Genomic DNA, 24,731 nt, shown 5'->3' on the forward strand with positions numbered 1-24,731 from the left:
TTGCTAATTGCTGCTGGCTAGTCTGAAGGAGCCGAGTGGGGGAGTCGCTGGGGAGGAGTTTTCTTGTGAGGTGGAGACTTGGAAAGTGCAGCTCTGAGGAGGAGCTGATCCTCAAAGACGAGACTAGGTCCATCCAGGTGTTTTGACCAGCTGAATGGTTGCCATAGAGATTAAAGGATTTCTTAAACAGTCTTGAAAGAGTCAATGCAACACTCCAGGTATATTTAAACACAGGAGAAGTGTGGTTTTGAAACGGTAACTTTCACATGGGTTAAAAGAGCTCATGCCTTGTCTCAATCGTTTCTAAAAGCATATTAAAAGTATATAGAGAGAAACCCTGCATCCAGAAATTCACATTTTTCTTCAGTCAAATATGTTCATCCAGAACTTTAAAACTATTTACGACCTCATCGTAAATGCAAATGGCGTTGACAATTCATTATACCTGACAATCTTTCTGCAAACGTCGTCTAATCCCTCTTCTCGGTGGCCTACCATGGTGGCACAACTTTTTTTTTTGTTTTTTGGGGTTTTTTTGCCCCTCCAGGGGGTCTTTTTTTTGTCCCTTATATGACAGTACGCTGACAGGAAACTGGGAAGAGGAGGAGGGAAGACATGCGGCAAATATCGTCGGGTCCGGGAGTCGAACCCGCTTCGGGCGCGTCGAGGACTCAAGGCCTCCAAATATGGGTCGCGCTAACCACTACGCCACCACGGCACGCCCGTGGCACAGCTTTTAAGGGTTGGAAAAAGTCAAGATTTTACTTTTTACGGTAGAATATACCACAGGATTCTCCTAAAAACCTACTTAATGACCTCTGGATCGTTTGTGCGACGGCAAATCTCCAGAATGGCACGATGGGATTGTTTTTTTGGGGGTGTGGGGAAAGTAATTGGCACCAGCAGCTGGGTGCAATCAGCTCCGTGCTTTATGAAGCGCTCGGTGATGTCAGGGATGTCAAGGACTTCTTTGGAATGAGGCATCTGTGATTACAAGATTAGAAGTCATTACAGTTGAGAACAGTGTTTCCCGTACTGTGGCGCTGGGAGATCCAGAAAGCCCTTATGGGAATTTCACTGGGTCTCCTCTGGCAGACTGGGGATTAGTTTAATTTCATTACTATTTCACTCCTATACAAGTCGGCACAATGACAGAGCGCCTGCTCTGTCATTGTGAAATTCCCCTCCGTTTGCATGGAAGACAGAGTAGTTTGCAAACTTTGCACCACAAGGTGCTTCAAAGTGAACTTTTGTTTGGTCCTCGGCTCGGCACGATGTGCACGCAGATTGAGGTTAGGATGTGAAGATGGAGAAAAGATTGAGATATGTTCTCTTTCTGCATGCGCGTCTGTAAGTTGAAACATATGAAGGTGTTTTTTTTCTAGAGGAGATCCTTTTTACGTACATTTCTGTATGAACGTTGTCTTGAAACTAAAAAAAAGAAAAAGGAGAAAACCGTACAAAGTGATGGAAGAAAATCTGGATAAGGGATGAGAAATCCAGCCGCCCTCCCGCTGTGTGTGTGATAGCGACATGATGAGAATCTGCGCTTGGAGTTGAACATGTCCGCATAAAAAAAAGAGGGGAGAAGAAAAAGTAAATCAAGTCGTTTCTTGATATCTGTTCTTTATCTTTTTTTTTTCTCTCCTCAGGACCATCATGAATTGTAATCTGCGGGTGATCCAGCCTCGAGCCTTCGCTCAGAACCCACACCTGCGTTACATGTGAGTAAACACTCTTTCTTCCACCGCGTTTTCCGCGCCGTCGGAAGATTTATTATGATCTGCGGAGTTTGACTTCTCGCCGTACACGGGTGTATATGAGTTAGTGTTGAACAGACCGTGATGCGCTTGGTAGAGACTGGCTTTGGGAAAATTGTGCCATTGCCATTACTGCTGCAACAGTCGCACATCTTAAATGAGACATCCATTATTTGCCTCGGATAATTGGATTCCTATCCGCCACGGCCTCTTTGTGCCGTGGCGGAGCAACATGGCGAAGACGCAGTTCCATTTAGACTGCACTCGCCAAATGGACAATTTGTGCAAGAGGCCCGGCATCAGAGAGCTGGGTGAAGAGCAAAGTAATTTCTTTAACAAAGGCTGATGTGTCCCCGTATGACAGGCTGTTATTCCTCAATTTTCCGGCAGTAAACACGCAGAAGAACTCTGTCACTGTCTTTTACCTGAGTGCGCTGCCGTCTGCGGTTTCCAGTTGTTGTTGAGCTATGGACAGTTTCTATTCAGCATGTCTTGTACTGCCAGCCTAGGCTAACGGTGTGAAGGGGTCTGGTTGCCTTTTGCTGTTAGGACAGGTCTTCTCTACAAAAAGGGAGGATGGGATATGCAAGCATTAACAAAAATAAAGATGCCTATCTAAATTCCTAATTAGATAAATAGGTGGTTAAAAATTTTTTTACAGACATCTGTCTACCTTCCTACCTACCCACCTATCTAGCTACATAGCTATCTAGGTAGCTACACACCTACCTTGCTGTCTGTCTGTCTTGTCTTGTCTTGTCTGTCTTTCTGTCTTGTCTACATTCTCACTTAGCTAGCTACGTACCCACCTGGCTGCCTACCTACTTACTCATTAAAGCATTGCTCAGTATCACAAGTACCAAAACAGCCAATCCCAGGGAAGCATTTTGTAATCAACACAACGCAGGGATCAGGGATCTCAACATGCTGATAATGACTAGCTGAAATGCTATCTGAGCACCAGAATGCCAAAGACAGAGAGAGGATTTCTATCACTATGAATGCCACCTGCTGGTTGGTGCCAAACAGGCTGGTCTGAGTATTTAATAAAATGCTTATGTTGGGGGGGGGGGATTTTTATGAACCACCATCTCTTCCGATTTACAGAGAATGGTTCAAAAAAAGAGAGTATATCCGGTTGTTCAAGTCAGAGGAGAATGGGCTGACAGCTGAAATAATCACTTGTGCAGAACACGGTCCGAAGCAATCCACAAAGGCTCGCCGGAACTGGACAATAACAGATGTTGTGATGACTCTTCATTTCAGCTTTGACATCCCGGGTCTCAGTTTGCCATAAGCAACTGAGAAGTAGGGATCTATCCTGTCTTATATCAAAAGTTCATGCTGATGCTAGTGGCTTAAGATGTGGGGGCTTATTTCTTGGAACACTTTTGGCCCCTTAGCATAAGTCAGACCTAGCTTACAAGTCACAAACTACCCGAATATGTTTTCTGACTACCTTTTACCTCTTTATGACCTTGCATCATTACTTCTAACAGGGTAATGCAACATGCCAAAAACTCAAATCATTTCTGATTGGTTCCTTGAACAAGACAATGAGCTCTACATTCACCAAATCTCAACTGACTAGAGCATTTGGATCAAATATGAAGCATAAGTGTGATTCTATTATTTCAATATGGACTATGAGGAATGTTTCCTGCACCGTGTTGATTCTCTGCCACGAAGAACTGGGGGAAAAGGACACCTGACCCTACACTAGCAACATGTCCAATAAAGTTGGCAGTAAGTGGATGTATATACACCTGCACATAGACAAATGCATACATTCAAACATATAGAAACAAACACATTTACATAAATTGTATGTCTGCAGCACCCAAAGCCATAGAGCTATTTTACTTTTAAAACTTTTTTCCTGATCTGCGGACTGTCTCGACTCGTTTCAGCTGGTGTCTGCAGCGTGATGTGTGTGTTTGGGATTGTGTTGTGTTGTATAATATGCATACCAAAAAACAGTATTATTTATGTGACAATTTAATCTTGCCTGTTACTGAGGCAGAAAATACTAGTTAGGCGGTGCTGTCATAAAAGCAGATGTTCTTGGCATCTTTGTCTGAGTAATATTCCCAGGTTGGTCCCTTTTGTGTGTGTGTGTGTGTGTGTGTGTGTGCTATGCACATTGACATTAAAAAAAGACAACAGCTTCTCTTTTTATCTGGTCAGGTGATTGGTGGAGGTAATGGAGCCCGTCAACATTTAATGAAAGTTATTTAAATGCCGCCTTTGTTTTAATTTTCCCTCCAGAAGATGGATTTGCCTGCACAAGACAGAAAACAAACAAACGTTTGGGACGTGCTTTGGTTCACTGTCCCCTTCATTCCCTGAATGTTCAGCGCAGTGGTGAAGGACTCAAAGCGTGTTGATATTAATAAGGATAAATGATAAAATACCCAGAAGACAACCAGAGGTTTGAGCACTGCATCTTTTGATGCTCGACTACGGTTGAACGCTTACTCCAAGAGGGTGAGGTGGAATTGGAGGGTTAAGTTATTATACTTCATTCTAGCATTCCACTTCATTAAAGTTTGCCAGTATTTGTTTTTTCTGTCCACCTCTCTGAAGGTCTCAACAGGAAGGCCAGCTGGGTCCTAGGATTTCCCCTCCATCTAGTGCAGGTAGTAGGGGAGCTCTGTCGAAAATACCATCACTGTCGGACAATGTCAGAGGCACCCATGAATGTAGCTAACCAGAAAATGTCTTTATAGACAGACTGCTTTGTCCTATTTGCACAAACGAGCATTACTGTAGATCCTTCCTCTCAGCTGAGTCCACGGCCATTACTCCTCCAAACAAACTCAACAAGTGTTTACAGCCATTTTTAATGTCCGTTGCTGTTTTCTGTCCATAAATATACATATATTTGTACATTGACATAATATTTGTAAATAATATACATTGTTTGTAAATGCATGCTGTCACATACCATTGGTGCACCCAAGTTCCCCTGCTGTGGAGTAAGAAAGGTTGTTTCTGCTTAATTCCAGTCGGCCAGCCATTCTTTCTTGTAGTATTTTGTTCTTTGCCATTGTTTCAGTTATTATCCAATCTGGAGCTTTAACTGTTGGACGGATGACCATGTGTGTGATGTTTGAAGACATTCGATGGAGTTTTCTAGCTGCAAGCCATCCCTCCTCCTCCACCACAGTTGGGATGAGAAGTCTCAGCTGATATTCTGTTTAGTTTTTCCCCTAGCCTTGTGCAATGCATTATGATCCAGCAAATTATTTAATTTTTTTTTAGTTTAGGACATTGCTCCTAAAGTCAGATTGATCATTCGAAGGCAACTACATGACCCTAAAGATGAGAGTTCAGTCTTTTTTTTAATTGTTCTGTTTTGAACTTTAGCATGCTAACTGAGCCTTGTGGACACATAGATGTATTTTTTGGGCTATCTATGTACATAGATGTACATAGATAGCAGTGGGTTTGCTATCTATCTGAGAATTTCGCAGCCAGATCTTAGGATGGACATGTTGGGACATTCACTTCTGGGAAAACGTTTTCCACTTGTGAACGAGGCATCTCCCTGTGAAATAATGGCATTCGAATTGTCTAGAATGGCATTATTACCCTTCCCAGATTGATGGGCAACGGTTTCTTCTCTTAAGGCATCACTAATGTCTTTCCCTCCTTTAGCATTGTGTTAAAGCGCATCTGTATAATCCGGAGCGGTAAATGGCCGAAGCTCCGTCTCCTATAGAGGTAGTAACCCTCGCTGATCAGTTAATTAAGCGCGTGTGATTAATAGAGCCCAGTTGCTTAAGCACAATAGGTGGGGAGCCTTGGGGGGGGGTTGCTTTGTTTTCCTACACAGCTTGTCCATTACCGCTTGATTTTGGTTTCATAAATAGTGACGCTGTTGTGTGGTTTTGTTCAACCACGGCTTGATTTGTTTCAGAAATTCATTTGATATTAGATATGTACTTTCTTTTTCCCCACCATGCTTTATACGTACTTTTATTTTTTTGTACATTTAATGAGGTAAACACTGTTGTGGATGTGGAAAAGGTTGACGGCATCACTTTGATCAAAATGGCATTTGCATTGTAGCCAACTAGCGCGCACACACACACACACACGCACACACACACACACACACACACACACACACACACACACACGCACGCTCTGGGCAGCCCCCGATAGGCTTCTTCTGCGCTTCCCTAAGTAGACAGTTGCTAGGTGACAATGAGGATGATGATGTCAGGGAAGATTAATTATTGCTCGTCCTTAGCCCCGGAGGACCTAGCTCATTGATGTCTGTGTCAGGCCGGCCTGTTCAAAGCCCCGACCGTCACATACCCCACCGGTTGCTCCTTTGTGAGGGGAACTGAAGCCGTTGTCTTCGTCACATGTCCAGACCAAAACGGGCTCAATTACTCGCAGTGAAAATATCATTAATTCCTTGTGCTGTAAACATTATGACTGCAATTAGCACCCACCATAGCGATGCCCTATCGCCAATTAGCATTCCACTCGTCTATTTTTAGCCTATGTATTATGCATAGCCGTGTTTAGTATGCATTAGCGGTAGGCAGTGTGCATGCACTGCAAAAATGCAGATCTGAACAAGTGTACGGATTTTGTATTTCGGTTTCAAAGTGTACGCCTTTCTTTCAGGTCAGAGGAATGATGTATTCTAAAGTTTGTTTTAAATTAAAAAAAAAAGTTAAGTAACTTTTTTCTCAAACATCCCTTTCTTTTTCCAGATCAGCAAATTGATTTTCTATTTGGGGGATTTTTCACCGAACACAGGAAGTTTAACTTCCCATACACGATTTTTGTCTTTTCATATTTCTACATGCTACTTGTAATTTCATGATCTGATCTTTATATCTTTGGTAGGATAACAATCTCTTCAAACAGGAATCTATAAAAATGTGTTGAGCTTGTATGTACAGTGAAAAAATAAACTACTACACTTTAAATAATTACATAAAATGGACTTAACAATATGTATAGATTTTATTGTGGTGATTGCTACCAACTATTTATACTAATAATTAAAAAATACATAAGTTTAATAACTAAAAGATGCTTCAACAGGTTAGCTAAATTCCAACCAGTATTTAAAATGCCTTTACTCTGCAATATTTGTTAAATCCTAAGTAATTGTGGCATAAAGCATTACATGAACATTAATAGTTTGACTTTAGCACAAGTGCTTTAGCTAAACTAAAGTGGAATTTATGCTTAAATTCTTGCTCCATCAAAGACGTTTTCTCATCCGTAAGTCATTCAACAGTTCTTTAGCTATTGCTAATTAATTCTCATAGATTCAGTGATTAACAGATCACTCATACAGAAATTAAAGGTAACATACACTGTCCCAATATAATAACTCAATACCCAAGGGAGGAACATTGCAAGTCACACATATACTTCACTTTTCAACATTTAAACCCACGTAATACATTTACCGGTATACCAGCACATGTTTTTGCAAGACAAGAAATGTCAGCAGCTTTAGTTTTTTTAGCTAATAGCTTGTAAGCTAGTGGCAAGGTTACTTTATTGGCTCTGCAAGTTCTAAAGGGGTCTTACTATTAATAGTTTGTGTTTTATAAACTCTTTTACTTTTATGTGACAAGTAAATGCTGCATATGCAACCACAGACATTTTGATATCTTCAAAATACACAGGGTTCTTTCATCACTAATGAACTCTGGTGCGTTTGAGGGCCTTTTTGTTGCCTAATTTAATTTCCTAACGGCTCTTGTCAAAGCATCATAGCTGTCATCATGAGGTAACCTCTGTGGGCCAGTGCAGTTTTACAAGAGCCCAAAATAAATTCAATAGAAGACCAGAGCTTGCGAGAGTAATTCGTTTGGACCACAAAGATGATGCATTATATAACCGGGTGGGCAGATTAAAACCATACAACTGCCACTACATTAACCCACTCTGCTCACACGTCTCAGCGAGAAAAACAATGGTTGTTTTCAGGTAGTCGTGGACGAGAAGCCAGGCAGCATGAAGGAGAACATGAAGTCTGATTAGCACTGCAACAGTTTGGATTACAAATCCCTCCATAAGGTGTGTGTCTCTATGTAACTTATAAAATATATATATTTTTTACATATTTGTTGAAACTGTCACTGTGTTTGTCAGTTTGCTATGAGACAGACACTCTGTGAAAAAAACAGAGCTCCTCCAACTCCTCCCTGAGCTAATAGGGGAGGAGTTGGAGGAGCTGTTGTTGGTCACTCCCAACCAGAAGCAACCAGTCAGAGCCAGGAGGAGGGTCTTAGCGCTGTCAATCATCCTCATGTTCTCGTTGCTCGACGTGATGGCGGAGAAACAACTTACTGTTACAGGCAAACCGTTTATCCCCCCCCCCCCCCCCCCCCCCCCTGTCGTTGGTGGCCATGCTAACTAGCCTGAGCATTCACAACAGGCCATGCTAGCTGCAGTGTAGCAGAGAGCCACGTGACCCGCCTCCTGACTCTGATTGGCTGTTTCTATTTAGCACTGGGAACAGTAGGAGAAGGAGAAATACCTTTTTTTTCACAGAAACAATCAACCGGATGACATAGTGGTCACAACAGAGTGACAGTTTCAACTAATTTGTAAAATATATATATATGTTTCATAAAAGTTACATACTGCAGCTTTAAAGTAAACGCATAACTGAGTTTTTCTCTGCGGTGCAGCGTATAGGAAGGGAATCCAAACCCTTCAATTGTTGCATGCAACAGCCTTCGACCCTCTTAAGTGCCATAAGGGGACAACTGAAGGTAACAATCAGTAATATTTTACACTGCTGTAGCAGAAAATGACCAGACTCTGTGTCACTGTTTCAGAAGTTAGCAACGTTGTCTAGTGAGATTTCCGGCTCTGTAAACAAGCAGACTTGTCTCTGTGGTTTTTGTTGTTGTTGTTGTTTTTAGCCCTTGTAGACTCTAGAGCTCTAGGTGGTGATGAAATCATCCCACTGAACTTCACTGAGTCGCATTTGAACGCAAAGAGAAGAAGAAGAAGCAACCAAAAGGAACAAAGAAATCAGCCAGTCCTAATTATATTACAAAATAACAAAAACACTTATTAAAAAAAACAAACAAACAAACAAAACTTTTAGTTTTCTGTCTACTCTGTCATCTAAAGGGGCTTATTGGTTGGATATGTTCTGTCATCCCATTAATGAAGCGTTTTGTAATTTTAGATTGACGATAGCAGCTAAATCTCTGCTCTTATTCCATCCTGTATTCGATTTAAAAGAAGCTTTTCTGATAAAAATTAAATAAACACAAGAATACATTATTCTACTGATTGAGATGATTGATATTAAAATAAAGTTTTCAGTTATTTAGAAATTATTATCCAATCATGAATGTTGGGTTTATCAATTAGTATCCTCAGAAAACCTAAATATGGGACGATGATTAAATGCAAATTGGTTAAGTTTTCTCTCCTGTTTATGCAAAAATATGTTAGACTAATAAAAATGGAGCATGATTAAAAGGGCAGACTGTTTTTACCAAATAGACTAGTGTGATGTTTTCAACACCATATTAAAAATTAAGCTCTTGCTGGGGCAACATCACACAGTTTTTAAATAAAAGTGCGAGGAAGACTTAAGGCGTGAATAAAAAGCTGAATCAAAATGGAAGCCAGATTAGATAAGAATAAATTGTTGGTTAAATAAATCTTTTTTTTTTTTTTTACAAAGAAAAACACCTGAAATGTGGAATGCAACAGTGTTCCGCTGACTGTCAAATATGGAAAAGTAGTATTTATTTTCCATTTGCATTAAATGTATCAAAAGCGACAACTTAATGAGCTACTTAACTCGCTTTTTGAGTTGGAACAAAAATCAAAGTCAGACATTAGCTTTGAAACAAACTGGATATGCGAATTCCTTTATTTTCTGTTTAATTAAAAACTCTTCTAAAAAAAAATCCCATGAAGAATATTTTTTTCCTTTTCTGTGTGTTGTACTGTGAACAAAGAAAGAGATTCAAATGATCACATTGCTCAGTGATAAAGCCGGAACTGTACAAAGAGGCTGTCAGATAGCTAAACTAAAAGATAGACTAGTCTTTATTAATTGGGGCCTGCCATGGCAATGTGTAGGAGAGAGGTGCATTGCCATGTACCTTAAATAAGCATTTTAGCTAACTTTTTATTTAGCTACATTTTTTATTTATCAGCTACTGTTATCATACTAGATGGAGCAAGTCAGCTGGTAACATGCTGGTGATGCCCTACATGCTATTGACAACATTTAAGCTAATATTAGCATTTTGGCTAATTACAGCTTGTAAACTGATGTCTGCATACTGAGTGGAATAAGTCACTGTTGGTCCACATGCTATTGATAACCCTCCTCTTATTGGTAGTGTCAACATGCTAGTCGCTCCATATTCCGGTTGAGGGCCCTCATGCTAACATTAGCCTTACAGCTAAAATAAGCCTTTTAGCTCATTTTTTCATATATTACCTATAGGCCTGTCGCGATAAACGATAAATCAATTAATCGTAAGATAAATTAAAGCTACAGACGTCATTTTAATTATCGGCATTATCGTCTCTTCCGGCGTTTTTCTCTTTCAGCTAATGAGACTGAATGAAAAAGTGCTCAACTCCAGTGCTCTCCACTGACCCCTCCCTTCCTCATTTCCTTAGTGTAAAGCCCAGCGCACACGACACGATCTTAGAGCTGTCGGCCGATTGTCGGCCCATTTTCAAAACCTGAGAGATCACACATTAGCCGACAGAAATCCTAGGTATAACGGTTCGTTCCTGCCTTGTAACATTAATGTTGTTTCCACATATCGTGTCAGCTGTTTGGGATTCCCCTCCATAATTTCCCCTCAGAAAACACTAAGGAGAATCCGCGCTTTCTGATTGGCTGCCTGTCACATTCAACAGGCTGCATTAAGATCCCAGTCGGAGAAAACCCCTGATTTAGATCAGAGCGGCAACGATGATCTACCATAACACACCACACAATCTTAGAAAGACCAACATCTAAGATTGTTGTAAGGGGAAAAATAGGAGCAAAAAATCATGTAGTGTGAACTATTGCATCAGGTAGTCGATGTGCCCATCTTCTCTATTTAAATCTAATTATTACTGAAGGGCAACACAATATACAGACTTCATAATCTGCCCTCTTTTCGTTGAATGCAGTATTTATTTACACTTTGGCTTTATGTTTAGTTTTTTTTCCAGTACATTTTTTGTTAATGGAGACTGAGAATCCATTTTATTTTTGTTTTTGGTTGTTTTGTTTATTTTGTTTACCAGTTCCAGTGTTTAGTGTTCTTTTGAAAATAAAGTGTATCTAACTTTGGCAAGAAATCACATACATTATTACATCATTTTCAGTGTAAAAAGGTCTTCAAACAATATTATCGTTTATCGCAATAATTTTTGAGACAATTAATCGTTCAGCAAAATTTGCTATCGTGACAGGCCTACTTACACTGGATTCATATTGCAGGTTTTTGTATAGTTTTGAGATTATGCCTTTTGTTGATTCACCTTTTGCTATTGATAATAAAATTTCTTCAGACTTGGTCATATCTGTTGAGATTTTTTGCCTTTCACTATGATTCTGGAGATAATGTCTAAGTTGCTGTGAAAATCCAAATCTCAATAATATCTGGTATAAAAAACTCCATTTTACCCTGTCAAAAGCCTTTTGGGCATCTAAACTAATTAAAAGGGAGGATAATGATTTAAATTTTGTATATGACATTACATTTAATATTCTTCTAATATTGTTTGCTCCCTGCCTCCCCAGAATAAATCGCGTTTGGTCTGGTTTAATCAATTTAGCTATATATTTTTGCATTCTTTTTGCCATTACACTTGTTAGTATTTTTAAATCGTTGCATAATAAATTCATGGGTCTGTAGCCTTCACACATAGGTGGGTCTTTACCTTCTTTATAGATTACCGATATAATGGCTTCAGACCGTGATTTAGGGGGGTCCCCCTCTGTTAGTGCATAGTTGAATACCTTACATATTGCTGGCGTTAGTTCTTGGCTAAATGTTTTGTAGAATTGCCCTGGCAGTCCATCTGTCCCCGGAGGTTTGTTGTTTTTGAGGTTTTTAATAACGATCATAATTTCCTGTGAAGTTATAGGTCGGGTCATTTCCAGCGACTCTTCTTCTGACAAAGTTGGGAGATTAATCTTTTTGAAAAAAGAGGATGTTACATCTTCCTGAGTGTTTTTGTCCGTATTATCATATAGTTTTTTATAGTATTCTGCGAATGCTTCAGCTATTTCTTTGGGTTGTGTTTTAGTCTGCATTGTTGAGGGGTGTTTTATTTTGGGGACATGTCTATTTATTTGGGCTTTCCTAACTTGAAATGCCAAAAGGCGACTCGCCCTATTGCCCGACTCAGAGGTCAGTCCTGACTCGGAGGCCGGTCCCAACTCGGCCCCAACTCAGAGGCCGGTCCCGAGTCAGAGGCCGGCCCTGAGTCAGAGGCCGGTCCCGAGTCAGAGGCCGGTCCCGACTCAGAGGCCGGTCCCGACTCAGAGGCCGGTCCCGAGTCAGAGGCCGGACCCGAGTCAGAGGCCGGACCCGAGTCAGTGGCCGGACCGGACTCAGAGGCCGGTCCCGAGTCAGAGGCAGGTCCTGAGGCAGGAGCCGATCCCGAGCCAGGAGCCGGTCCCGAGTCAGAGGCCGGCCCCGAGTCAGAGGCCGGTCCCGAGTCAGGGGCCGGACCCGAGTCAGGGGCCGGACCGGACTCAGAGGCCAACCCCAAGTCAGAGGCCGGTCCCGACTCAGAGGCCGGTCCCGAGTCAGAGGCCGGACCCGTCTCAGAGGCCGGACCCGAGTCAGAGGCCGGACCCGAGTCAGGGGCTGGACCCGAGTCAGGGGCCGGTCCCAAGTCAGAGGCCGGTCCCGACTCAGAGGCCGGTCCCGACTCAGAGGCCGGTCCCGAGTCAGGGGCCGGACCCGAGTCAGGGGCCGGTCCCAAGTCAGAGGCCAGTCCCGACTCAGAGGCCGGTCCCGACTCAGAGGCCGGACCCGAGTCAGAGGCCGGACCCGAGTCAGGGGCCGGACCGGACTCAGAGGCCAGTCCCGAGTCAAGGGCCGGTCCCGAGTCAGGGGCCGGACCCGAGTCAGGGGCCGGTCCCGACTCAAAGGCCGGTCCCGAGCCAGGAGCCGGTCCCGAGCCAGGGGCCGGACCCGAGTCAGGAGCCGGTCCCGACTCAGAGGCCGGCCCCGAGTCAGGGGCCGGTCCCGAGTCAGGGGCCGGACCCGAGTCAGGGGCCGGTCCCAAGTCAGAGGCCGGTCCCGACTCAGAGGCCGGTCCCGACTCAGAGGCCGGTCCCGAGTCAGGGGCCGGTCCCGACTCAGAAGCCGGACCCGAGTCAGAGGCCGGACCCGAGTCAGGGGCCGGACCGGACTCAGAGGCCAGTCCCGAGTCAGGGGCCGGCCCCGAGTCAGAGGCCGGTCCCGAGTCAGGGGCCGGACCCGAGTCAGGGGCCGGTCCCGACTCAAAGGCCGGTCCCGAGCCAGGGGCTGGATCGGACTCAGAGGCCGGTACCGAGTCAGCGGCAGGGCGACGCTCGACATTTGGTCCATTGTTATAATCATCTTGACTTTCTTCTAAATCTTCTCCACAGCACATTGCCTGTTCAAACCATTTCCACGCCTTTCTAATATAACTTTTCTTCAAATGAATTTTTCTTGGACGTGCCAGGGTTCTTCTGAAGCATTCGCTTAGTTTATAAATGACCAGCGGGTTTTCGCTTTTTATCATTTTAAATAATAACTCTTGTACTACATCATCATTTCCGCTCAGAAGTTGAAAGATGTCCTTGCCGAGTTTTGTCTCCATGTCCTCAAAAAATATAAAATCTATGTCTTTTACCGCTTCCCACAGTTTTGGACCAAGCTTCTTGTGGACGGGGTCGGTGTCCTTCATTTTATAACCACCATAACTTGATCTGTAACTTGATATGTAGATCAATCTCCAAAATATTCTTTCCACCATATTTTTTCTTTGAGCTTCGGTTCCCCGTTTAAATCCCAGCTCATTTGCGTCCTTTAAAAACTGCTCTGGATCCATTTCTGCCTGAGTGTAAGACTCACTCAGGCAATTTTCATCACTGTACAAATCTTCATTGGGAAACAATGTCCTCCTGATCTTCTTTTTTGTATTCGTAAACATTTTCTTTTTAGGAACCGGATCCTCCAAGTGGCGTTTGAATTTTCTCACGATAAATGCATGTCCTTCTGGGTAGTCTAGTAGGGCAATCAAATTAAGTGCTGAAGCATAGTGGAACGCGTCCCTCGCAATGCTTTGGAAAATTCGTTCGCTCAGTTCCTCTGCTACATCTGAAAGTATGTCCACGTTTATTTCACCTGTTTTCCTCACCAGTAAGGCCAAAAGTTTTTTGTGCTGTTCTACAAAGATTTCCCTGACGAGATGGATGGTGGGGCCGTCTGCCACTTTCTCTATTATTTTCCAAAGAAGCTCGCTGAGAAATTTCTTCTTCCTATAGTCTGGGGTGGTTTGTCCAGGATGAACTTTGTTAGAACACGTCTTTCTGAGTTTGCTCCAAAAGGAGACCTTGGGTCTCACATAAATGTCACTTTCGTTGCTCATCTTTATTCCGTCAGCTAAAGGGTCCAAATGAATTTTGTGTTGACTGACCGGAGACTCAACTGATCAGTTGGTGATGTCATGGACTATGACATCACAGAGGCATCCTTAGAAGGGCCTCCTGGCACTGACATCATTTGAAATCAGGCTGATGACATCATTGTCAGCAGCATGGCAACTGTTGCTGGGGTACTAATAGCTCACAGTGAGCATGCGCTATGAAAATAAATAATCTGTGGGCACTAAATACATTATTCCCACAAGTCTGAACTGGAAGTGACCTGCGCAGCTTCGCCAGAACAGGTTGGGCCAGGGAACCATTGGTCCCTCCACTTTACCCCCCTACACATTTTTATTAGTGTGAATGCTGTAGGCATTCATTCACACTATTGAGTTCCACTTTCCTGGTTGCTCCGTAAATTTCGCCACGCTTCTTCTCCTGCATACTTTGTGCTATTTTCACCATTCAACTTTTATACTACTCAGCTTGCTCTCCTAATGCCGGCTGTATCTCTTGACTCCTCCCTTCCTCATTTCCTTAGTGTAAAGCCCAGCGCACACGACATGATCTTAGAGCTGTCGGCCGATTGTCGGCCCATTTTCAAAACCTGACAGATCACACATTAGCCGACAGAAATCCTAGGTATAACGGTTCGATCGGGTTCGTTCCTGCCGTGTGGTGTCCAACACTGGGCACAAAATAATGGCTACAAGTCCAGTGAACTAATTTTAAAACCAGGCATTAATCAATGCTTTACTACAATCTACCTGCAATGCATGTGGCTAGTGTCAGCGTAAAGTCCTGACTGAATGAAAATCATTAGAACCTGTTTACATCACGTTAACGAAGAACAGCTGAAAAGTTACCGGTTTCGCTCCAACTCCTCCCCTTGTCATTTCTATATTCTTTGCATGTTGAATAAACATTAATGTTGTTTCCACATATCATCTCCAATGTCAGCTGGACTTCGGGTTGGCCGTGTCAGCTGTTTGGGATTCCCCTCCGTAGTTTTCCCTCAGAAAACACGAAGGAGAATCCGCTCTTTCTGATTGGCTACCTGTCACATTCAACAGGCTGCGTTAAGATCCCAGTCAGAGAAAATCCCTGATTTAGATCAGAGCGGCAACGATGATCTACCGTAACACACCACACAATCTTAGAAAGACCAACGTTTTAAGATTGTTGTAAGGGGAAAAATAGCAAAAATCATGTAGTGTGAATTATTGCATCAGGTAGTCGATGTGCCCATCTTCTCTATTTAACTCTAATTATTACTGAATGGCAACATAATATACAGACTTCATAATCTGCAGTCTTTTGGTTGAATGCAGTATTTATTTACACTTTGGCTTTATGTTGTTTAGTTTTTTTTCCAGTATATTTTTTGTTAATGGACACTGAGAATCCATTTTATTTTTGTTTTTGGTTGTTTTGTTTATTTTGTTTACCAGTTCCAGTGTTTAGTGTTCTTTTGAAAATAAAGTGTATCTAACTTTGGCAGGAAATCACATACATTATTACATCATTTTCAGTGTAAAAAGGTCTTCAAACAATATTATCGTTTATCGCAATAATTTTTGAGACAATTAATCGTTCAGCAAAATTTGCTATCGTGACAGGCCTAATTACCTACATATAGCATACTAGATGGAGTATGTCAATACAGGCCCTCATGCTAACTTAAGCATTTTAGCATTTAAGCTAATCTTAGCGTAGCATTTTTGCTAATTTCCAGCACCATAACCCTGGGTTCCAACTGACACGCACACTTTGGCAGGCCCCTTTTAAATTTCCACAGAAATTTTCTAGTTAAGGTATTGCTATACAGGTTCAGTTGTTTTCTGTGTGTGCTCTGTTTAAAGCCAGTGCGGAATAAGTAAAAGATGACGTTTTTGCAAGTCTATCCTGATCTTCCTCGAGGTTTTTTTCCGTCATAAATTGAAAGTTTCTAAAGCAGACGTTGGATCTCATTGGTAGCATGAGCTTACCTGCTGTGATAGAGGTGATATAAAAGATGGGAGACCTTGTGACATATCTTTAGATAACAGTAATGGTGTGAAAGCTTTAATCTCCTGGAGAAGGTTCTCTTCTGAGATCACACACGCGCACACACACACACACTTTGATGATCTTGTGCCGCATGCCTCACATCCTACACTGCCACCCGACAAATGATCACATTAAAGGATATCGTGTCGTGTGAGGCACCTGGAGATTTATTTTTTCGGAAGTAATTGCGTATGCGTGGAACAGGCAGTGGAACTGAACTGTGTTAGCATCATTATTATTAAATCATTATTGTTTATAGCCTTTATGTAGCCTGTTCCATTTCAGTCCCTCCCACCAGTGTTTGAGAATGGTCGATATGACCTTGCTTTGTCTGGCGAGGCAGACGAAGGACTGACTCTTCAAAAAAAAAACAGGTTTATTCTCCGAGCCATTAAAATGCACCACCTTTACTTGAAGTAAGGGTGAGGAAAAGCTGTTTATTCCCACTATGCCTTCATATGCACTTGGTTAGTGGTGCATGGCTAAAACCAACCTGCTTTGCTGTGACTGAAAGAAATCGTAAGAGTTCGCCTTAGCTTATTTGAAAATGTTTTAGAAACACTTCTTAAAGTGAAAGAATGAACTATTAAAAATTAAAAGTTGTTTTTTGTTTTTTTTTGGCTCCGATTCCAAATCCAATTTCCCAATATCACCCAACAGACTCTCCAATTTGATTCATTTTCTTGACCATTAATTTGACACCATGAGGAGTTATGACTGTAAAATAAGCACTGGGTGCGCATTGTTGAACCCAATACTTTTTTATTCTATTTTTAATATATATTACTAACCCTTAGTGTACTACTAGTATCACAAGTACAATGAATTTAATAATATAAGTAAACTCATAGTAAAGAAATGCCAACAGTTCATTTAAAGAAAAAAGTAAATAAATCTTTCAGATAATTAAATAAGTATAAGATTAAACACAGGGATTTATAGATACTGGTAGTGAGTCATTTAATTGACTTGGAGGACTTTTTGTACACCCTTCTTTACATAGTTATTTTTAATTCAGTGTATTGTGTAAAATGTACTTCAATGAGCTTCAAATCACGGTAGAATGTTATTCCCTCATCAAACTGGAGTGTTGCTTTTTTATAACCATTGAGGGTAACATAGCTACTTTATTGTGCTTAAAACTGGGACTACATGTTTGGAAGAAACATAATACCGCCCCTTTAAAGGTCATACTACAGATTCAAATACTTTTTCTGGATTTTGACTAAGTCGCTCCAAAATCATGCGTCATTTTGTGGGTGGACACAGTGTTACCCTTCAAATCATTGTCCTGCTGCATAGTATGCAACTCAGCTTGTGCTTAGGATCGCAAATTTATGTTCCTTCTCAGGATTTCCTGGAAAGGTGACTGATGGGAATCATTCAGTTTCTCATCTCTTCTTCAATCGATGTGGATTGCGCCGTGGTGTGTTGCTTGTAGCCTGTTTTCTGTTGGGAGACAGGTTCTGTTGTTTTTAAAGGTCCTGTTGTCAGGCATTGGTGTGACTGGTTAAAATAAACGTACAATCTAGAAGAAATATTTGATCTAAATCAGGATTCAACGAAGGATTCATTACTTTACCCATTAGGCCTGGTTGGTTTGAATAGCTGTTTATTTATTAATGTTATTTTTGTCTGATATGAAACACAAAAAAATCAGAAACTTCAAAAAAATCTATAAGAAAATAAGTACTTTTTTATATTTTACGACCAAATTCATGTACTTACAGTACATGAAAACTATATGAATCCCTTTTTTTTCTGAAGATCAACAAAGTATTAGCTTGAACCTAATACTTTGTGGCTGTCACATTGTGGCTGTCACTTAGCCACAATATGGGTGCAGTGACTTGTGACTAACACTAACACATTAGCCGGGTGCTAATTAGGCAAAGACCTCTCAGCATCAGTTCTGCAGTCCCGTTTTGATCCCCACACATAATATCTGAAAAGGAATGTCGAATGTTCGTGCTAGACGGCCACAGCATTCATCTTTCTCACTTTTATTCTGCGCATTAAGCACCAGGTGGAAATGAAATCCATCTACAATAGGCGCCAGTACAAGGTCTCGAGGCTTCAGCGACGCTGAAGCCTCGGCTAGGTCCGGTTTTTCTGTTTGATGTCGGGCGGGCCGGGACGTCGCGCGCGCCTCGGTCGTCCCTGTCTGTGTCAAATTAAAGGTCAGCGTCTGGGAGGTGAAGCGACTCCTCTCTTTTATCCCCAAGCAGCCGAGGGAGAGGCCCAATAAATCTGGTGGGAATGTTGTCAGAGGGGTGTCAGAAAGGTCACAGCCCACAGGGAGAAAGGAGTGGCGATGCTCTCGTTAAATTTTCTTGGCCATGTTTCTTTTTTTTTTTCTAAATGTCACTTTCCAAATCATGTGAGTTACCAGCCAGCTTGGGACGAGCTTTAATTAGATGTTTGATTCTTTGTTTACCTTGTCAAATTGGTTAAACTCTCGGCTTTCTTTTTCTGTCATGATGTGTTGAACTTTGGTTTTGTGACTTTTTGGTAAGGGAATGCCAACATTTAACAAGATAAGGTTTTAAAGCCTTATCTTAGCATTAAGTTAGCTTAGGGCTTTAGGGCATTAAGCTAACTCAGCTTAATACTTGAAGACATTAAGCTAAGTTACCTTAATACTTAAAGTCATTAAGCTAACTTAGCTTAATACTTAAGGACGTTAAGCTAACTCAGCTTAATACTTAAAGTCATTAAGCTAACTTAGCTTAATACTTAAGGACGTTAAGCTAACTCAGCTTAATACTTAAAGTCATTAAGCTAAGTTAGCTTAATACTTAAGGACATTAAGCTAATTCAGCTTAATACTTAAGGACATTAAGCTAATTCAGCTTAATACTTAAGGACATTAAGCTAAGTTAGCTTAATACTTAAGGGCATTAAGCTAACTTTCCTATAGCTTAATGCCCTTTAATTGAGATTCATTTTTACCTGGCTGTTAAAGAAAAATAAGTGGGGTATTTGCACATATTCCAGTTTACAAAAACACAGAGATAGCCATATTATTAAAACAAACTAAAAGAGCACTACTTATGGCTCTTTTTAAAACTCCATTTGTCTATTAAACCAGCTACTGGGACAGAAAACCTTACAAATTTGACAGCTAGTGTCAACTTGTTACACTCATAGTGTTGGATAAAAAGGTATAAAAGGTATTATTAAGTCTAACTGGTCTTACATTTTGATTTATGCCTATTAACTGATCTCAAATAATAATAAAATCAGTAATTTTTTCTTTAATAATAGGTTATCAGTCAAGTTTACGTGCATAGCATCTTTCAGCAACAACGTAGCTTCAAAGTGCTTTACATCATAAAAACAGAAAAATAAGAAGTCATAAAAGTAGCATATTGTCACCGATAGAGAAACAAATAATAGACTTTACATTTTGTCAAGTGCCATTATCAGTACACATCAAATATGTTGGTCAATGTTCTATTTATTATGATGCAAAAACAAGCTGGTTTTAAGTCTACTCAGTGTTTCAGCTGTTTTGCAATTTTCTGGTAGTTTGTTCCAGATTTGTGTTGCATAGCAACTGAATGCTGCTTCTTTATGTTTGTTTCTGGTTATGGGGATGCAGAGCAGAACCACAACCAGAAGACTAGGTCTTTGTATGTTGTTGTAGCGACAGAGAGAATAAAATTCTGAAACGCAGAAAATGTTTAAAAACTTTTAAACGTTTTTAAAAAAGCACCACCATGACCCTTCGGCACGCTTTCAACAGAAGCCGCATTTTACAACTTTTTGATCCGGGTCACTCGCTGGAGTCGTCGGGTAGACGTGTTCGCTCCAGCTGGCAGCGGAGATGAAACAGCCATCTAGATGACACCTGCAGTCTGTGTGGTGTTGTCGCCTGGCGGCTTCACAGGCAAATATAAAAATAGAGCGGTGATCTCAAAGGTGCGAATGCGTTCAAAACCTTGATACGCCGCGTGCGTCAAGCATGTTTGCATTCACACTCGAGGCAATTAGCCGACTTTGTTTTTTTTGCTTGGGAAATGGTAGAAGGGTTATGTGTCATACTAGATGTTGTCTTGCAACATGGTGCTGTCGTCACTTTTAGAAGCTCAAAGACACGAAAATAGGATAAGATCTTTTCTTTTACTGTAGCGCATTTAGCATCCCTGATGGCAGCCTAAGCAAAGTGGATAGACTAGGTGTTAATTACTGTAAATGTTTGTTAAGATGTGCCAAAGGGTAAAGACAAAAGTCCACATCACGTAACGTAGGTCTTTATTATTGTATGATAAATGAACAGAAGTGTTATACACTAGACTTGCATTTTTTTTTCTCCCACAGGTTATTTTTATAAGATTTAAAATATCTTTGACCTAAAATATCATTCCACTCTTCAGTCAGAAGAGTGTAGCGCACAGTGGGCATCGCTTTGCATCTTGCTTAAGTCTAACAGAGCATTTAAGAAATAGAATGACAGTGAGACGAGTGAGACGTGACATTGGTAGTGTGATGGTCCGGAACTGCTTGACTGCAGGTCGGACCTTGATGATTGGTTCTGTGCCAGGAACTCCTGAAGAAGAATGCCCAGTCATCGGTTTGTTGCCTTTAGCTTAGGCAAGTCCACCTCTGAAGGCACTGCTAGAGAGTCTCATAAACTGACCGGTGGTTTTCTATAATGTCAAAAAGTAAGTTAGTGTAATCACATTTTACCGCAAGTTGCTGAACATCACAATGAATTAAGGGGAATAATGTAATTCCTCTGAAAAGGGCTCTTAAAGGGGCAGTGTTATGTGTTTTCCAGCCACATAATGGCATACTTTCAAAGCACAATCAAGTAACTTTTATCTTCAGTTTTTATAAAAATGCTAAATACGTCAAGTATGACTTTGTAGTTTACCGCCTTGAAATTGGGCCTCCGCCTCTTTAAGAATCTCCTGCTCTCTCTGAAACTGCGCCTTCAGGAAGTCATCACAGCGTAGCGCCTCTTTTATCCGTTTAGCAAAATTTTTACTGCCGCTCAGTCCCACCAGGCGTGTTGCACCGCTGAGTGGTTACCACGGGAGATTCAATGATTTCTTAAACATGCCTGAAAGAATCAAGGCAACACTCCAGGAAGGTTTTTGATGAGTGAATAACATTATAACATGATGTAAAACTCCAAAAAAATTACCAATACCATGTTTGTCCTCAACTGAAGGAGGTGATATAGAGACAAATAGAGATTGATTTATCAGTCCAGAAAACTTGACCAAATGGTGATTTTATCTTTTCAATGATAATTTTGAGGTAAATTTTGAAATATTTTCAAGGATTTTGCTGGTAGAGAGCTGAGTATAATTAAACACATTCTGGTTTTGGATTAAAGTTGTCAAGATCTCAGATGAGATGCTGAGTCACGACCTTTATTAGGCGGTTCACGCTCAAAAACTCTTCAGCGATGCTGAAATACAAAAAGATCTGCAAAGAACAAGTGGACCCAAATTTCTCCACAGTGATAACAAGCAGTTGACGGAAGTGTCTGCCGAAGGATTGCTTTAAACCATCTATGTGTAGCAAAAAATAAACCTGCAAGAAGGCAAATACTTCCATATAAAATGCACCATAGAATGCAAACAACAAAACAAAGGATTTTCATTCCTATGCTTGTAAGTTTGAAGCTATACTAATAAAACAGCATTAAAATTCAGTTGCGTTTGCAAAGCTTGATTCCTTGGTTCAAAGATGTAAGCTACCTTAAGTGGTTCTGTGGGAGTCATCGCATGACTTTTGATGCTTTAAGAAATGCAGAACGTCTGTTTGTTTCTTCCTCTTCCCGTCCTCTCTCAATTTAGCCGCGCTCCGGAGGAGGAGTTCCTCCCACACTCAGGCTGTACCCTTTGGGGACCCGCGGCACTCGTTCGACTTGAGCTCTCCTTTCCACCAGAATATGATTTTACGTGATTAAGCTGGGTGCCGGCTCCGCACACACAGCCACTGGATGCACCTGCTTTGCATCGCGTTGCGGCATCCATCGCCGAATCAAGCTCTATTTATTCGAGATTACACTCTTGACGGTTCCTGCCCACTGTGCTCCGCGTGGGCAGACTTTCTGCTTACCGAGTGTGTTAAATTGGAAGTTGGCGTCGCTCGGCGGGTGAAGGTTGCGTGGACCCGATTCCCTCCCACGGACCGACCTGCTGCTTTCCTCTGCCAGGAAATGGAGCCACGTGACCATGGGAGATAGCTGGTGGGGGGGAGTGAAGAGTACTTTAGGATCTCCCTCGAATACCAGCTTTCGTAGTAGACCGCCCCCGACATTCCTCAAAGCTGCGCCGCCCCCGGCGTGGCACATGAAACCGCTCTCCTGCATGGATCTCTCTTTGTTTGGCCAGGGAATTAACTAAAAATCAGGCTTGGAACTGAGAAAGAAAAAGTGAACTTCTTACCTACGACAGAAACACATTAGACGCACAAGATAAACGGCTTGTCGTGACACAAGGACTAACAATCAAGCAGTCTACACTGAATTAGTACATTCAGCTGGAATTGAACATTTCTCAGCTCTCCTTGGTGTGTGTGCTGCTAATCGTATTGTAGTCGCCTGCTGATAGTGGTGACACCGAGCGTCTACTGGCCGTGTGGACGGCGGTGAGAAAGACTCCGCCGCTCACCGCCTGACTTTTTATCCCAGTTTGACAACGGGGCACTTGCATCAGGCCTTCCTTGAAGCTTATACTGGTGGTTCTTATCAACAGAATGAGCTGTGCACAGGAAAGGAAATTATAAACTTTAGACCCAACTTGTAAGAGTTAGAAAACCTTTATAGAGGAGACGACGTAATGTCCAGCCAACTTTTTTACTACCATTATCCATACAGTAAGCTACTAGAATCAGCAGGAGTCAAGCATATAAACTGGCTGATGTCAGTACCATTAACACATGTATAGTCCCATGAGAAAGGGTGTGGCACTTTACTAATTTGTTAAAATGTTCAGATTTTCTAATACAGCAGCACATGACTCGGTACTGGAGCATCATTAATTATGACGATTATATCAATAAATCATCACAAAATCTAAATGAATTCATTTGGAAAACAAAGAGGAAGCTTTGTGTAGCTAAGCTTCCTCTTTTGCACATGTTCTCTCTTGCACATGATTTTTGCTAATCAAATTGAAATAACACCTTAAATAAACAAGGTATGATCCGACAGGTGGACACTAAAGAAGACTTGATCAAGAATCCTGGAAAAACACATTTCCTTTACATCGTATTTGATGTATGCAGCCTTTTCATAACAACTGAAGATAGCATAACTATTAGATTGTGCTATAAATTCCCACTGTGTGCCTGAAAAACACACAATACTGCCCCTTTAATACTTTAATGCTGTGATACAGCAAACCAAGTAGAATTTTAACTCAGGGTTATGGTGCTGTGAGAACATCATCAGGCTGTATGCCTTGTTAGGTAGAGGCAATAAAAGAGCCATAGGAAAACAAGACCAAACACACCACAGCTATCTCAATTAAACCTACAAGCGGAGCCAAAAAACCCCAAAACAAAACAAAAAAATCAATTTACTTTAAGGGAAATGAGACACACTGATCTAAGAAGAGCACCTGCGAGAGATTGACTGCAGATAATGACTGGAGGAGAGAGAAGAAGACAAAGAAATTCAGCATGAAAGCACTGCCGGGGGAAAAGGAGTCCTTCACCTTCAAGGCCCATTCAGGGGGCGAACAAAGAGTAGTCGGGCTGAGCGGCTGATCTCCACATCCATAATCGCAGCAGTCCTACAGAGCCTAATGCTTTTTGACGGACGCGCCGGTCCTGAGACGGCAGTGGGTGGCCGTGGGTCGCAGTGAGCCGCAGGAATAAAGGCCTCAGTTTATCTGCGGCGCGGGACATTCTACCCCGAGGGGACGACAAGTTAACATGACCGGATCGATAGCATGCGTAACGCCAGAAGCCTCAGGTTTGAGCCTCCCACCGACAGTTCAACCGAGTCCTCACCTCGCAGGTGTAGCTTTTCTGACGTTCGCTTCTGATCTCTTGAGTGTGGAACAACCAAAGGCGGGTTGGGGGTGGTGGGGCGGATGGAGGCACTTGTATGACGGGGGCGGGGGGGCAAAAAAAAAGAAATGATTGAAACGAAACCACATTTTCCCTACCTGAGCTGACAGGGGAGGCTAAAAATAGCCGCTTTCATCTCGGCTAGGGACTGGTTTCAGGAGGCGTACAGGAACTCCATCCTCTTAGCCGAGGTGTCGGAGTGCTTTCAGATCACATGGAGGTGGTGGGGATGGAAGAGAGGGGGGGCTACTAACATGCAGCATCATCATCACGCTCTGCTCTCT

At 41.9% G+C, this 24,731-nt stretch overlaps 1 protein-coding gene across 3 annotated transcripts in view; it reads left to right on the forward strand.

The window, feature by feature from the left end:
• The window catches only part of ntrk3 (neurotrophic receptor tyrosine kinase 3), a 290,241-nt gene that overhangs the window by 52,086 nt on the left and 213,424 nt on the right, over positions 1-24,731 (forward strand). For all 3 annotated transcript variants that reach the window (XM_005808525.3, XM_005808523.2, XM_023332654.1), the window contains exon 3: positions 1,653-1,724. In XM_005808525.3, coding sequence (XP_005808582.2) covers positions 1,653-1,724 — 72 coding nt within the window. The remainder of the gene's footprint in view (positions 1-1,652; positions 1,725-24,731) is intronic.

Source organism: Xiphophorus maculatus, chromosome 4, assembly GCF_002775205.1.
Source record: "Xiphophorus maculatus strain JP 163 A chromosome 4, X_maculatus-5.0-male, whole genome shotgun sequence".
Lineage (NCBI taxonomy): Eukaryota > Metazoa > Chordata > Actinopteri > Cyprinodontiformes > Poeciliidae > Xiphophorus > Xiphophorus maculatus.